The sequence below is a fragment of the Exophiala spinifera genome (genome assembly GCF_000836115.1).
Source record: "Exophiala spinifera strain CBS 89968 unplaced genomic scaffold supercont1.1, whole genome shotgun sequence".
Classification (NCBI taxonomy): domain Eukaryota; kingdom Fungi; phylum Ascomycota; class Eurotiomycetes; order Chaetothyriales; family Herpotrichiellaceae; genus Exophiala; species Exophiala spinifera.
Window position 1 is genome coordinate 3198713 of NW_015622513.1, and position 15620 is coordinate 3214332.

General features: G+C 50.6%; 6 protein-coding genes across 6 annotated transcripts in view; 3 read left to right on the top strand and 3 right to left on the bottom strand.

Annotated features, from left to right (window-relative positions):
- Nucleotides 1–195: 195 nt before the first annotated feature.
- PV08_01189 (uncharacterized protein) lies at nt 196–1466 on the bottom strand (the record flags this gene model as incomplete). The annotated part of the gene is made up of 3 exons (XM_016375554.1): nt 196–560; nt 1059–1189; nt 1360–1466. 3 exons carry the CDS (start codon nt 1464–1466, stop codon nt 196–198), a joined length of 603 nt encoding a protein of 200 aa, XP_016240830.1.
- Nucleotides 1467–2408: 942 nt separating this feature from the next.
- PV08_01190 (uncharacterized protein) lies at nt 2409–6331 on the bottom strand (the record flags this gene model as incomplete). Its single annotated transcript, XM_016375555.1, has 3 exons — nt 2409–3866; nt 3923–5522; nt 5574–6331. The coding sequence occupies 3 exons, from the start codon at nt 6329–6331 to the stop codon at nt 2409–2411; spliced, it is 3816 nt and encodes a 1271-aa protein (XP_016240831.1).
- A 970-nt stretch (nt 6332–7301) lies between these two features.
- Nucleotides 7302–9275, top strand: PV08_01191 (uncharacterized protein; the record flags this gene model as incomplete). Its single annotated transcript, XM_016375556.1, has 1 exon — nt 7302–9275. The coding sequence occupies one exon, from the start codon at nt 7302–7304 to the stop codon at nt 9273–9275; it is 1974 nt and encodes a 657-aa protein (XP_016240832.1).
- Nucleotides 9276–9684: 409 nt separating this feature from the next.
- PV08_01192 (uncharacterized protein) lies at nt 9685–10857 on the top strand (the record flags this gene model as incomplete). Its single annotated transcript, XM_016375557.1, has 1 exon — nt 9685–10857. One exon carries the CDS (start codon nt 9685–9687, stop codon nt 10855–10857), a length of 1173 nt encoding a protein of 390 aa, XP_016240833.1.
- Nucleotides 10858–12053: 1196 nt separating this feature from the next.
- PV08_01193 (uncharacterized protein) lies at nt 12054–14328 on the top strand (the record flags this gene model as incomplete). Its single annotated transcript, XM_016375558.1, has 2 exons — nt 12054–14122; nt 14181–14328. The coding sequence occupies 2 exons, from the start codon at nt 12054–12056 to the stop codon at nt 14326–14328; spliced, it is 2217 nt and encodes a 738-aa protein (XP_016240834.1).
- Nucleotides 14329–15183: 855 nt separating this feature from the next.
- The window catches only part of PV08_01194 (uncharacterized protein), a gene marked incomplete at both ends in the record, with an annotated part of 1096 nt that continues 659 nt past the window's right edge, over nt 15184–15620 (bottom strand). Inside the window, one exon of the mRNA XM_016375559.1 lies at nt 15184–15528. Within this exon, the coding sequence (XP_016240835.1) occupies nt 15184–15528 (345 nt within the window). The remainder of the gene's footprint in view (nt 15529–15620) is intronic.

Genomic DNA, 15620 nt, shown 5'->3' on the forward strand with positions numbered 1-15620 from the left:
TTTTTTTTTTTGTTTTTTTTTTTGTTTTAAATTTCAGTCATTCTCATGCTCATGCTCATGCTCATACCCACACCTGTACGCGCGTCCCTGTACCCCTATCTACATATGCTTAGGAAGGTATGTCGGCGGTGGATGGACCGTTGCACAGTGATGGTGAGTGGTGAGGAGGTGATCGTGATCCACCCACCCACCCACCTACTTGACATCCTCACTGCGGACGACGGTGCCAAAAGCGTCTCCCAACTCCTTCAACACCGCGTCGGTGACTTCGGGACCGGTGAACCCGGGAATGTCTCGATCTCCGATGGCGTCGCCGGCCAGGACGACTTCGTAGCCCAGGTCGGCTCCGGCGCGGGCGGTGGTGCTCACGCACACGTGCGCCATGTACCCCGTCAGGACGGTCTTTCTGCCCCGGTCGCCCAGGCCGGTGAGGTAGTCGTGGAGGTCGGTGTTGGCGAACGACGACACCAGCTCCTTCTGGACGATCTTCTCCCCCGGCCGCGGCTTGAGTTCGTCGAACTCTTCGGCCAGAATGGTGTTGGGCGTGAAGATCGGTGCTCCTGTTCGTCGTTCACCGTCAGCGTACGTGGCGGCGTCAGTTAAGCGCAAGGACACGCGTGGTGATTGACTTTCGCATGACTTTCGCAGAGGTAATATCCGCAGGGGGGTTTTTGGAACACGAAAAGCAGTTTACAGTTGACAGGTATCAACCGGGTAAAACAATGCTTCCGCGACGAGTGGATGAGAAGGCGAGGCTTAGCTTAGCTTGGCTTAGCTCGTAAGTAATAGGTGGTGACAAGCTGAGAGAGAGAGAGAGAGAGAGAGAGAGAGAGAGAGAGAGAGAGAGAGAGAGAGAGAGAGAGAGAGAGGAGCAGGGAGCGAGGGAACGAGGAAGGGAGGAGGCCAAGATGGGAGACAAAAAAGGGGAGTGAGATAGATACTCCCGTAGGTCTTCGAAAGTACCGAAGTACCTGAAGTAAGAAACTCGGTATTTGTCAAAAAGGGGTTCAAGGTATATATATATACCCAGGCAAGTAACGTTCTAGTTAGATACTCACCGTCAGGAACCTTGTGGACGACGTGAACTATGTTCTTCCCGTCACCTGCCGCGCGGTACTTCTCGAGCAACGACGCAATGGCCTTGCGAGTCGATTCGACATTGACGGTTTTCAGATGTCCCTGAGCGTATCTGAAACCAAGTTAACTAGTTACCCGAGAGAGGTATCGATCGATCGATCGTGTTCGTTGGTCGTCGGAGGTGTCCACCCATGGTACCCGAAAAACTTACGAACACACACGAAAACACACACGCGGGTACCAGGTGCTTGATAAGGGAAATAAAGGGCCAGGGTAACGTACTCGTTCTGCGCGTCGATAATGATCAATGTGCTATCCTTCGGCGACGCCGTGAGGGTCGGTTCACCGAGCATTTCGCGGAAGGATTGGACCTGTGTAGCGGACGCCATCGTTCGTCGGTGTTTGCTAATGTTGTACTGTGGTGGTGGTGGATGTTGATGTTGTCGTTTGACCGTTGAGCGATGTTGGTACGCTCGGTTCTTAGCTTCGCAAACCAACGATTTTGTGTACAATAATCTACGAAAACTTGACTCTGTCAGCCACGGACTTGCCTAGGGACCGGAGAAGGCGTCCTTTCACTCGGGTAGCTAGCTCTCGGGATTCACTTACTCAGGTACAGTACATCCGAGGTCCAAAGGTCCAAGGTATACAAGTGGTATGGGAACTCTTGGCGTCGTCGGAAGTGAGTGGTAGTACGAGTAGGAGTTGTACTGTATGTACAAGAAGCGGATATCGTAGAGGTAAACTGGTGTGTCTGATGTTATCAGACGTAATGGACGGAGCGAGGACCTACAAATACAAATACCTACCTTGGTACCTGGGTCAGCTATTTATCCATGTACGAATCAGCCAAGTTCCATAATGACACCATCGAGAGAAGAAAAAAAGAGATGTCATTTATCATTGTCACCGACGGTCGGTGGTGACGGTGGCTTCAGTGTCCCCTACCTGAAGGTCACAAATGCAGGGAAGTCAGACGGACACTTTTCTCCTCCCATTTCTCCGGCTCCTCATCAATGGAACTACTCGTAACAAATGACACGGCGGATGTAAATTCCTCTTTCATCAACGGATACGAACTTCGTTCTGCGATTCGGCCCCGGAATGATTGATTAATTACGTCTGAAACATATGATTCGCCCGAGAACCAGGATGGGATGATACCACCACCGTCCGTCTATGGAAGTGAATTGTGGCATTGTCCCATTTTCTGACCAGGAATACGATACATTACAGGCCAAATCTACCTTTATCACGCCCGGTCAAAGCGGTGTAAAGTAGCTGTGTACTGCCACAAGACATGGCCAGAGGTGAACAGGATCTTCAACTTGTCAATCACGATAGTAGGAATCAAGGTCCTGGAGATCAATCAATGTACCACTTGCCTTGCCAATTTTGACACTGTCACAATTCGACACTGGTGGTAGACCATTCCAATCTGTTGTTCCACCCTCTAGCAACATGGCTTGGCTTGCGTTCTTGCTCGCTTGTGCGCTGTCAGTGTCGCCATGTTGACCTCCGTTCATCAACCTCAACCGATTCGACGCGCCTCGACCTCGTACAGCCTCTGGTTGAAAATCATGCAAGAATCTATTCCGACCACCTGGAAGAGTCTTAATGGTCTCTTGTGCAATAGCTGCTGTGCGTGTATTTGGATAAGGCAGTAGCGTACTGGCTTGCTCTAGCCCATCATCTTGCTCATCATTTAATCGTGCTTCTCGTCTAGATTGTGACTCGGACAGATCGACCAATCGCTGATCATCCGTTTCTACACCACCCTTGGCAAACTTGGTCCATCGTTCCTTTCGGTTCTGCTGCTTTTCTGGGGATAGTTGACGCGTCTCGACGGTGCGCATCGCTGTCGGGTTCACATTGCCATTCTGCTTGGAACCAGGCTTTGGCTTTTCGGGTGACGTGCGAAGCGGGGCCTCATCTTCAGGCGCAACAACTGCATCGCGGTATGAAGGTCCAGTATTGCGCGGTTTAGGAATCTGCGGCTGTGAGTGAATGTTGCTGCCATGAGAGGGAATACTCTGACCATTTGCTTCTTTAAACATTCGGACCTCCTGCACCCCTTTCTTGATACCCTCCGCGTCGAGCTCGGTCCAGATCTCTTGAGATCTCAAGGCTTGATACTTTGCGAACTCGGCGCAACAACAATAACATGGCTCGGAACAGTTATGTTCGCACCCATGACCACACGGTAAAGTCTTCGTGCACGGCTCGGGACATTGGAATTTGTTGTGGGAAAAAGGATGGCATCGCAATGGACAAGAATGACCACAGGCAAGTTTCTCCGAACAGACTTTGAAGCAGCCACCATCTGTCTTGGCCCATTCTTGGGGATACTGGATGCAGAGGGTCTCTTGGTGAGTCTTGCACTGTACTGGTAGGACCTGGCCCATTCGCTTGGCTATACTCATTCGCTTGATGACATTGTACCATAGATCGCAACCGGCCATCAACGAGTGAGAGTTCCCAAACATATAAAAGCCCAGCCTAGCCCGGGACAGGGCCACACAGACACGATTGATGTTGGCGAGGAAGCCAATCTTGCCTTCTTCGTTGCTCCGAGTAAGTGACAGGATGACAATGTCGTTCTCCTCTCCTTGATAACTATCCACCGTCTTGACCTGAAGGTACCCTGCTGTGATGTCTGCTAACAATCGCAGCTCTTTGAGCAGTTTCTTTCGTTGTCCGTTGTAAAAGGTTAGCACCGTGATCTGGTGTGGTTGAACGCCGTTCTTATTCAAGTGGCGATAGAATCCAGCGATGAATTTTGCTTCTTCCTACTTGTTGTCAGCGAAAATTACCTTACCACCAAGGGAATCACAGTTGGACCAACTTCGTTGTAGGTCGAGAGTGAATCGTCTTTATACTCAGACCATCTGTGGTCAAAGAAGAATGATTTGAGCGGACCCATGCCCCAGGGTTCCACGCTCCGATTGAGTACACTGGGGTGGTCACTTAGCTTAGGATAGAGGTCCTGGATGAGGCGTCGAAACTCGGGTTCCATTCTTCGTTGCTGGAGAAGAGTCTTGTAGGGCATATTGTTGCTCACAAGCCGCTCGAACAGCGATACGTTCAGATAGAATGGGTCGTTTTCCAAATCTTGGAGACTGCAGTGTCCTTGGAGCTGTTGGTGGTCACCGACTAGGATCAAATGCTCTAGTGACTCAATGCAAGCCACGGTGACAGGTGCCTCGAGGACTTCTGCCGCTTCTTCGATGAGAATGATCTTGGGCTTGAGCGACGAAATGAGGCCACGATATTTGCTGAAGCCAGTTGTGGTCATGCCAATTATGGGTGCTCGTTTGAGATAGATGGAATCTTGCTCCCATTTTCCAACTTGATTGTCGCGAATCAACTTCTCATACATTGCTGCGCATTCACGGAACTGTCTGGCCATTGAGGATTTGGCCCTCGTCTGAATGACTGAAAACATGGCCGCACGTAAGTGGTCTGGGACTTGCCATAGGTCCGAGACCGAATCTAACAGTCTGGTGGCTTTGGCGATATCGCTCGATGAGGCAGGCCGGACGGTGAATCTCTCAGAAATTCCGACCCAAGGACCTTTGAGAAGCTCTATGTCCTCTTCGTCGTTGACACCATGCGAATCTTCATTCTCTCTTAACTGTTCGAATTCGAGATCTTCGTCTTCGACCTCCTGAAAGCCATAGTCTTCCTTGGCGTACTTGACCTCGAAAGGGATGAGCGCTCTATCAAGCCACAGTCGAATCGGGCCATCCATACTGTCACTTGCTGAGACCCACTGCGAAGCGCCATCTTCCAAAGACTTGACTTGAGCTTCGGTCAAAACGCCCAGCTGCTGAAGGACTTTGGGACCAGATTTTTGTTCAGTTGAGTAAGGATCCGAACCAGGTTTGGTGAATGGTTCAAGAATCTCACACATCAATTTGGACTGCTTCGAGAGAAGGGCGTTGGAGCGACCCAAGACACCACCAGGAACCAAATTGATGCGATCTTTCTGCCGAACTTCAAACAGTGCATGTTGCTTGACTTCTGGACTTGTGCTTCTACCCCCAAGACGGACGTACTCAGGCTCGAAGAGGGAGATGTGTCCGAGCAGCTGATCCAACGCATGATTTGTCTGTGCAGCAATAATGATTGGGGGGTCATTGCTCTTTCGGTTACGTAGCAAGATTTCCACCGCTACTTTTGACACGTAAGTCTTTCCCGTGCCAGGAGGACCTTGAATGATAGCAAGTCGCTTCGTGATTAAGTCTCGAAGGGCCTCCCATTGCGTGTCATCGAGCGAGTCTTTCGGAGTAGCCGGCCAATTTTGAAGGACGTTAACCTTCTCATAGTCCTTCTTCTGGCCAATCTTTGCAGCTGCACTGAGATCAAGGACTGGATTGTGTTCAATATACGCAGGTGGTCGGACGGAAGGGTCCAATTTGCAGATGTGGTCGGCCAAAGGAAATCTATTCATGCTTTTTAGTATCACGGAAGAGTATTGTTCAGTTGCAACTCACGTCTCCTGACTGAGCTTCTGCAGCGCCCTCAGAGTATGTCGATAAGCCTCGTAATAGCCCTGCTTCGACTCTAGCATGATGAATTCTTCTTGGGGGTCAATTTGTACAGCCTCAGTGTCAGTGAAGGTCAGATCGATTTCGGGGGTGTCGAGTTCAACACCAGAAAGAGGTCTTGCCGCCACAACTGCTACAATAAGCCGAGACAGATCAACGCGCTTGTCCTTTGCGCGCATCAAAACAACAATCGAACCCGAAACCAATCTCTTGCTCGTGGACCAACTTATACGTTTACCTGCACGTCGGGTTGAGAATCGAACACGTGCGGCCAGGCTTCGCCGTGGAAAGGTGAAGCCGACGATGTAGACCTGATCGTATATGGAGAAATCATGCGTATCATTCATCGTCGGGTCACTGCGGAACTCTTGTAGAGCATCTCTTAGGCTGCCAATCGCGTCTTCTCGCTGCAAGTCATAATGTATCTTCAGATACTTTTCTTTGCTCTTGTAGGGGCGTTTGATTTTGTTTGCGAGTAGCTGGGGCCCATCACCAAGAAGTTCCTCCGCGGTGGGAAACTCGGGCATCGACAACCAGTCGTCTTGATCTGAGGTGGCCTTGATGCTCTCCTGTTTGTTGGAATATTCACGAATGTCGAGATTCAAGGTCATGTCAAACCCCGCGCTGGAATTGGTTGTTGCTGCAGCATGATAGTTGCGTCTGGCACCACCGCCTCGAAATCGTTCAGGGAGATTTGCATTCATATCTGAAGAAGTCAGTGCATTCGGTGTCTGCGGCTTGGGTGGTGTTCAAAGAACACATGAGGCATGAGGCGTGATTCGGGTAGGGAATTCTCACCACCGTTGTCAGATGAATCTGGTTCTTGGTAGTTGCCTGAAATCATCAGCCTTGGTCCACAGTACGAAGTGGAAGATGAGACAGGTGAAAGATGTCTGACTCACGGGTTGAGACTCCTGCACCTCGAGCCTGGCCACGTTGGCCTCTTGAACGGCCACCCCGTGCCATATTGTGACCGATCATCCTTTGACGGGGGAGTGAAGGGAGGCTCTCAAGGATGAAAAGAGGGTGAAAACTGAAACGAAAGTAAATCAAGAACACCTTCACTAGGTTGGGGGAGTCAAAGCTTCAACGCAGCATACTGAGCCAGTGAATCTCTTTATCTTGGTGTAGGGCGATTAACAGTCTGAAGGTGCTCAGCGGATGTCTTTGCGTCTGATATTCAACCATGTTTGCTGTCCAATCCCGGTCTATTTGTTTGCGCGACCTCATTGACAGGAATTGCGCGTACTACCTTGAAACGCTCATGAAGACTTGACACAATCGTTCACTGTGTGAAGCATCCACATTGGCGTCGCAATATGAATGATCTTGCACACAATACTGCGCCCTTTGGAGGTGAGGACATAGAGTTGGCGGTTGATCTCAAAGTTCAGGAGAGACGAGCAAGTTCCAAGCAAAAGCACAAATTCAGTCTGACTACACAATACTGCTCTAGTTCTACTGTGCAACTCCGGAAATTGCTGTCTGACAGGGGAAATGCCACCAACGGCTTATATAATGCACCCTAGCGCGAAACCGGCAACGCGCTGTCAAATTGCCAATCACAGACCACGAAAACCTTCGACTCCGACGTCTGTTTTGTGTCTCTTTCGAGTCGCTCTCGTTTTGGTACATGGCGAGGCCATTTGGATATTCTTTTTTTATTAGCCAAAGATGGGGGCCTTTGACGAAGATGATGACAGGTCCCAGGACGACTTCGATAATGATAATGATAACGACAATGACGAGACAATGCAGGATCTCGACGAAGGCGATCCCGACAACGATGGCGAGGGAGAAGGCGATCAAGATGGTGACGGTGACTTAGAAGCCGACGCGGATGATGGTGAAGGCGAGGATGAGGGCGAAGGGGACGGCGAGGGAGATGGCGACGGCGACGACGACGATGAAGCAGGAAGCCAGTCTGGTGGTAGTCAAAAATCAGATAACGAAGAAGCACCGGGGGAACCGTCCGCCACACAAGAGGGGCAACAGTCCTCTGCTATGCAGCCTGATGAGGCTCGCGAAGCTGCGGCTCGCGCCAAAATATCACCAGAATACCTCGACGCTTCAACTTACGATATCGTTCCCACAATAGCTGCTCCACAGAGCACTTCGATCAACGCTGTTTGCGCCACAGGCGACATGCGATGGGTGTTCAGTGGAGGCTCTGACGGATATATTCGAAAGTTCAATTGGGTCGACACGGTCAACAATAAACTAGCCCTTACAGTAGCCCAGCGGCATCCATTTGTTGACAGTGTCGTCAAAGCAGGAGTGCTTATGTCATATTGGGAAAACTGGGACGCCAGACCTCAAACGACTCAGAATATATCGCCGGTGTACTCACTAGCTTGCCACAGTCAGGGTCTGTGGTTGCTTTCTGGCACGGCTTCAGGTCCCATCCGATTACAGTCGATCAGACACGACGAGGGCAGAGAGATTGCGCTTCTCAAAAAGCACACGTCTGCTGTCTCTGTTCTGACACTATCTTCTGATGAGCGGAGTTTACTTTCCGGCAGTTGGGATAAGACTGTACTTGATTGGGACTTGGAAACGGGGCAAGTACGAACGACCTTTGCAGCGAGTGCTAGTCAAATCTCAGCAATTGAATCACGCCCTATGTCTTCGGTGCCGGTTCCTCCAGAATCAGGCGAAGTCATCGTCCCGAATGGAACATTTTCTTCCACAGACGTCAAGACTAATGGTATCAAAAGCGAACAGCTTCCCAATCAAACGACCCAAGAGCAACCAAGCGTTGCCACACCAGACTCGTTGTTCGGTGACGGTGATGACGACCTCTTTGGCGACGGTGGGACGGCTGTGATGGGAAATGGCGGTGATTTAACCGACGCTTTCGTTGATGCAGATGACGAGATGAGTCGTGCCTTGGCAAATGAATCGCGACCAGAAGAACTGATCGACCATGAAATGCAAGATGCCATGGAGTCAACTGGCGAATCATCGACAGTACCACAGCTGATCGCAGATCTTGATGATAATTCTAAAATCATGACCAACGGCGGTCCGAACACTCATGAACAGCCTCTTGCGAATGGCCTGCCGCATACGGATGACATGGAGAAGCAGCCTGATGAGCAAGCATTTGCAGAAGACGCCGACGCACCTCCCACCTCAGATTCGACATTCCTAGCCACATCTATTGACGGTGCCATTCGTGTCTGGGATCGCAGACAACCGAAACCAGTTGCACGAGTGCTTCCAAGGAATACACCTCCTTGGTGTCTGAGTGCCTGTTGGTCAGTTGATGGCAACTGCATCTACGCGGGTCGCCGCAACAATACTGTGGAAGAATATGATCTACGGAAAGGATTGAAAACATCAGAGCGGGTGTTTCGATTTCCCAATGGCAGTGGAGCAGTTACATCAGTTAAGGCTATGCCGAACGGACGCCATCTCATCTGCGCTTCACACGATATTCTTCGATTGTACGACCTGAAAGAATCTCAGGGGCAGCGATCAGCTGTTCCTTTCTTAATTGTCCCCGGGCACCGAACGGGCACAGTATCCCATCTCTATCTTGACCCAGCGTGTCGTTTCATGCTCTCAGCCGGTGGTAACCGAGGCTGGGAAGGAGCATCGACCGAAGTCCTGCTTGGATATGAGATTGCAGTGCCTAAAACATGAGGAAACTCAGCGGGGACACGATTATTCGCCCTTGGACGACGGCTTTGCAGGACAACGTATGTCTCGCAAGCAGTTCATCCTTTGTGGTTTGAAAGAGCGATCGGTTGAGAAAACTCGACAACGAAACAAGGATTTCGCGTCATGATTTGCTGCTTGTCCTTCCGCCGAGTGAAGTACCACTTTAGTCGGCTTTGTTCATCCACAAGCTAGCCCCGCAAGGCAGCAATGTATTTGATGAAGTGCATCACTTAGCACAAGAGCCGGGGTGAATCAGCATCAAACGTATTTAAAGTTTCGAATCATCATTTGCTTTTCCTGGACGACAGAAAACATTCGACTATCAATCAATCTCATACCATACTTCCTACGGTCATCGTATCCTAGCTTCTGATCCCAAAAACATCTCAAAATGCCGGAAGCACATGGGTTCAAGGTGACTTTAATATCGGCAGATGGGAAAGATTATGTCGAGTTTGGCAATCAGAGCATCGGCACACCGTCACGAGCCCGAGTCATTAGCAGCAAAGTTTTGGCTAAGGATGGAGAGCAATTCCATATCAAGATCGATTTCGGCTCTGCCTACGACCATCTCGTGGGTACTCCTCACAAGAAGCATCGCTATGACCTGCGCTCCTCATTCCGGAACCCTCTCAACCGTGTTGATGAAGCAGTCGCCAAGCCAAGCGAACAGTCCACGGAGAAGCTTCCCTTCACTTTCGGAGCCTTGATCTACATTAGTGGTCAAAAGAAAGCCGATTACGCGCAACTTCTCAATCCTAGCCAGCAGAATGTCGTTGTAAAAGGCCGCCATTCTATTGAAAGAGTAGGGGAGAGCTCATCCAATGTTGTGGTCAAACCGTGGATGTTTACAGAAAGAGGCATTGAAGCTATGTTATCAGACTTGGACCTCTCCCTCGGCAGTCAACATTCGGACAAGTCCACTGATTGCGAAGTCGATGAGATCACCGATGCTTTGAAGAATGCAACAAACACAAAGCACACCACCCCAGGGGGTCAGATAGTGGTACTGATTCGGCGTTGCGTCGTGTTGGGCGAGTCACAATACGCAGGTGGTTGGCACAGAGCGGGAGAGAATGAAGATATTGCTCGACCAAACGATAATGCTCCTTCTATCACTACCAGTAAGAGCTCGACACGATTCAAGAAAGTCAAATTCATGAACTACAAGATCTACGATCAGGATGACGACTTTTATGCGAAATTTGTCATTCAGGCCCTGGATCTCCCCAAGCTGGTGAATCTCAACCTAGCTACGCCTAACGGTGAGCCCATCACACAACGAGTACAGACGGGAGGAGGATTTCTTAACAGTGCCTTGAGCACCAGTCCCCTGAAGCGTACCAAGATGGTTAGTGATGACGGCTCCGAGTCCGAACACGAAGAAAGCACAAACGCAGCCGGCGATTTCAGCCGCGAGGAAGAAGGTTCTTCTAGTGACGAAGAATCTCATTCTCGTAAACGCCGCAAAGCTCTTGTCGGTACACCATCGAGGCAACGAAGTCCAACCGCGGCAAACCTATCGGAGACAACTGGAGGTAATGACAGTACCCAGGACGAATGACCGAAGCTCTTCGGGGCAAGATCGTTGTGTGGGTGAGGAGTTCAGCTGTGGGAGCTTCGTGAAAGCGGTCAAGGTCGAGTGAGAACCAGTGTGAAGCGATGCTTTGGTGAGGCGCACAATGCCGATGGACATAAGGGTTGATGGTCGAATGGCGAGAGATTAGGAGTGACGTCCACCGAGAATCCATCAAGGACCAGGGAGAATGCAACATACCAGTGAATACAGTAGGTATGCAATTACAGACAGTTTCCAGAGTCCCGTTTACAAATGAAATTCTCCGTTTGGCTTTGGAGATGTGGTTGCAGCCATGATTCAGCTCAGTGCCGGGTACGGATGACCATGACTGTAGCTACCTTTGCTATATGCCTTATCGTCAGACTCGTATGAACTAGCCTACATCCTCCGTGCCCCGTCTTTAATTGCGCGCGGAGGTGGATAAACTTTATGCCGAGGCTTCGCACGGACTCCCTCCCTCCCGTTCGAGATCGATCGAATGGGCCGCACCGCACGGATTGATACAGAGGACGACGACAACGAGAACGAGAACGACGACGACTAGGCTGATATCTAGGGCGTGCGATTAATGAGGAGGTTATTGCCTCACAATCCTGTTGCACCGCCATCCACATCACGAGAGAGGCCGGACTTCTGTCAGACCCCAGTCCGCACCTGTTGTACCTGACATGCGATTGGTGCTTGATTTAGGGGCGGCTAGTGGGCTTGTCTCACTAGCAACAGAATCCCCCGATCCAAGTTTATCACGCTTGAATCAAGTCGCTGTAACAGACAATCATGGTGTTGGTGTGTTCTGCTTTTGCCGTCTCCCTTTGCTGCACAGTCCAGGTCTGAGTGTCCTGGTCTTACGCTCACCACCCTCGTTCACACCTTGGAGTGACTACAATAGATCTGACCACTTGGTCTCTGCCTGTCTCATCCCAGCTTCACCTGCGCCCATTCGCATTGAACTGCGCCCCGTCCAAGAATACCATCCTCCCGCCTATGCAGCTTCTGCCTCTGCGGGCTGCACTCTCGAGGGGCCGTTGACACAGCGTTGCTGCCCAGTCCTCACATTCGCTTCCTCCTCCGTTACAATCCAGACTCTCGCCGAATTAAACCCACATTCATTCTCAATAGACTCGCACACAATATCAACCAAGGGTCCGCGCCATAACGGGTGGTGACAGTGAGAATATACAATGTCCACCGGCAGGACCTTTTCCTTTGAACACAATGACGACCAGAATGATTTGCAGATGCAAGGCCAGGATTACCAGCCATATCAACCTCATGCTTTTGAAGACAGCCTTACCAGGACCATCACCTCTCCACCACCTGAATATACACCCTCGTCACCCCAGCGTGTGCCAGCGCCATCCTCCCCCTCAACATCACCACGAAGACGACCCATCCCTCAAGACACACACCTTCTGAATGATTCTTCTCCTACCAGAACCCAATACCAAGAGGCCGATTTCGACGACTTACCGGCACCACCTCCTCCACCTCATAGAAGTAGCCCGACCCGACTGTCAAGAGACAATCCTGGCTATTCACAACCCTACCGGCCTTATTCCGACGTCACCACCGGCGCGGACAATTACGGGGATCAAGTTGTTGGTGGTGGTATGAACACAATAGCGCGAGGTGTGGCAGACACTCATCCCCGTGAAAGTGGTATAGAGGCCATGCGATCAGTACCTCAGTCCTACACTCCTTACAGCTCAGCCTATGGTCGAGACCCCAGCCCGTCTCTGCAAGAATTGCCCCCATCGCAACTGCCTTCGCGCAACTCCTATGGCTCATCGTTTGCTCTCGCCGCGGGAGCCGCGACCCCTCCAAGTGGTTCACCTGGTCCAAGATCTTCGGCCTTTTCTGGCAGAAGCATACCACTTGACGATTACGGCGGAGGTCATAATCGACCTATGTCCTACTTAGGCTACCAAGACTCACCCTACCAGACTCCTTACAATCCATCACTCAGCTCAGCGAATATCATGAACCAAGCGCATATCAACCCGAACAACATTCTCGACGATGGTGATGAGGAGTTCTCCCATGCCCAGCAGATGGACAATAGACCAAACGGTGCTGATAGTTCAGGCCCTGCAGCAGCAGCCGCTGGTGCTGGAACTGTTGGGGTCTTGGGTGGTCTTTTTGGGCGCAGGGCCAAGAATGTGACTTCCAGTGGTTCATATGACCCCGTTGGGAATGGCACAAAGGCCGAGAAGAGTGACTGGTTAGCGCAACAAACCCAGGGCAAGCGGAAGATGCGACGGTGGGTGGGTATTGGCATTGGACTGTTCGTTGTCCTCGCAATCGTCGGTGCCATTGTTGGAGGCGTCCTGGGGACACGCAATTCCGACGGTGATTCCAGTTCTAGTGGCGACACCAACAACGCATCCACGGATACTGCAAACAATGGCGATCTGAGCAAAGACTCGCCCGAGATTCAGGCGCTCATGAACAACAAGGATCTCCACAAAGTCTTCCCAGGCATGGACTATACCCCCTGGGGTACCCAATACCCATTGTGTCACACATATCCACCTTCGCAAAACAACGTGACCCGAGACATGGCAGTCCTATCTCAGCTGACGAATGTTGTTCGTCTGTATGGCACAGATTGCAACCAAACCGAGATGGTGTTGCATGCAATTGATCGACTCGGATTGACCGATATGAAACTGTGGATGGGAGTATGGATAGACACCAACCAAACCACTACCGATCGACAGATGGACCAGATGTACAAGATCTTAGCAAACACCAAGGATCACTCTATTTTCAAAGGCGTCATTATCGGCAACGAAGCACTGTACCGCGCAGGAGAAGATAAATCACAGTCCGAGCAAGAGTTGATTGATATCTTGACTGATGCCAGATCCAAATTCAAGAGCAACGGATACGATCTGCCAATAGCAACGTCGGATCTGGGTGATAATTGGAACGCACAACTTGTACAGGTTGTGGATTACGTTATGTCCAATATTCATCCGTTCTTTGCTGGGGTCACTGCCGAAGTGGCTGCGGGCTGGACATATGACTTTTGGCAGACCCATGATGTGATCCTGACTGAGAGTCTTCCAAACGTGAAACAACTGATCAGTGAGACCGGTTGGCCCAGTGGTGGAGGAACCGATTGTGGTGGCACAGACGGTGATTGTTCACCTGGGCAAAGCGGATCTGTAGCCGGGGTTGATGGCATGAATACTTTTATGAATGATTGGGTGTGTCAGGCATTGTCCAATGGCACGGATTATTTTTGGTAAGTCGCGACTGTCATGGAGTGCTCGTTGGTGGTCTAACATTTGTGTGTGTGCCAGGTTTGAAGCATTTGACGAGCCTTGGAAAGTCGTGTACAATACCCCGGGAAAGGAATGGGAGGACAAATGGGGTCTCATGGATCCAGGAAGGAAGTTGAAAGCTGGTTTGAAAATTCCAGATTGTGATGGTAAAACTGTGGGATCATAAACTACCAAGCAGCCTTGGGGTTTCTTTGTGCTTGCATTATCCTTGGAGCATGAAAAAAAGTACATGAGCTACCAAGCAAATGAGTGTCTTGGGATGTATTGTATAGTGATTATGGTATTATGGCTGGCATGAGTATTTCATCGGGCAAGTTTGGGATGGTTCATGGAAGAGTACGTGAGCACTAGCTACAAGTACCTATTAAGTCACAGTCAAATGTAGGTATGACAGTATGATGACGGAGAGAGAGGGAGGAGGGAGTATGTGTAGATTCTTTCTTTGTATGCGGTATCAAAAGGTCATGGCGATACCTGAGGTGAGGATGGCATCTACCCAGGTACCTAGTTAATAAAGGGTGTGGATGTGACACAACATTTTCTCCCTCCGTTCGGCTTTTGTTTGTACTCGTCTCAGTCATCGAGTAAGACAGACAGACAGATAGCCTGAATGAATGCCGCACCAACAGGTCGAGAGAGACACGATATGCCTAACTACCCTTAGGTGCCTCGATATCGTAGAAGTTTCTACATGCCTAGTAAGTATATTTGTCTTGTCACTGCGACATGGCGAACGATATTTGTCGTACTGGACGGAGAGAAACCAATTACCTACAGCCTACAGGTAAGTGCGAGTGCTGGGTGATAGATGGATAGGTGGGTGGGTACATGGTAGGTACATGGTAGGTACATGGTAGATATCCAGGTCGGTAGATAACGTCAAGTGGGTAAGATTCGTCGAGCCCGTTTCTAGGGGAGGATTCTTCTTCTTCTTCTACTACTTTTCGAATATGAAAAGTAAATTGGGAACAGGATATAAATGATTGACATCATCATCATCATTTCTGCCGGGTACCTGATTCTACAACCATTCCTTGGTGCCGTGGTGACTGACGAAAGAACCTCCGTTGCCGTTTTCGACGCTAAATGTTTGAATGACCTTGAGACAGGCGTCGGCGGACTCGGTGGGTGTCAGGGGCCCAGACCAGCCGGGGACCATTTGGCGAAGGTTCTGGACGGCCGCAGGTTCGGGGCTCGAGGGGTCCCAGGTCGACACGACGCCGGGGGACAGGGCGAAGACGAGGACGCCCTGGTCGGCCAGGCGGGCGTTGTACTTTGCCACGGCGAGGTTGACGGCGGCCTTGGAGATGGAGTAGGCGGCGCCGGTGTGGACTTTGCCGTTGTTGACGAGGTCCGGGTCGGCCATCTACAAAAAGAAAACCCCAGTAGGAAGAGAATTAGCCACCCAACCAGCCTTTAGTTAGTAGCATTACTTCAGCCAGGCGGGGAGGGGGGGGG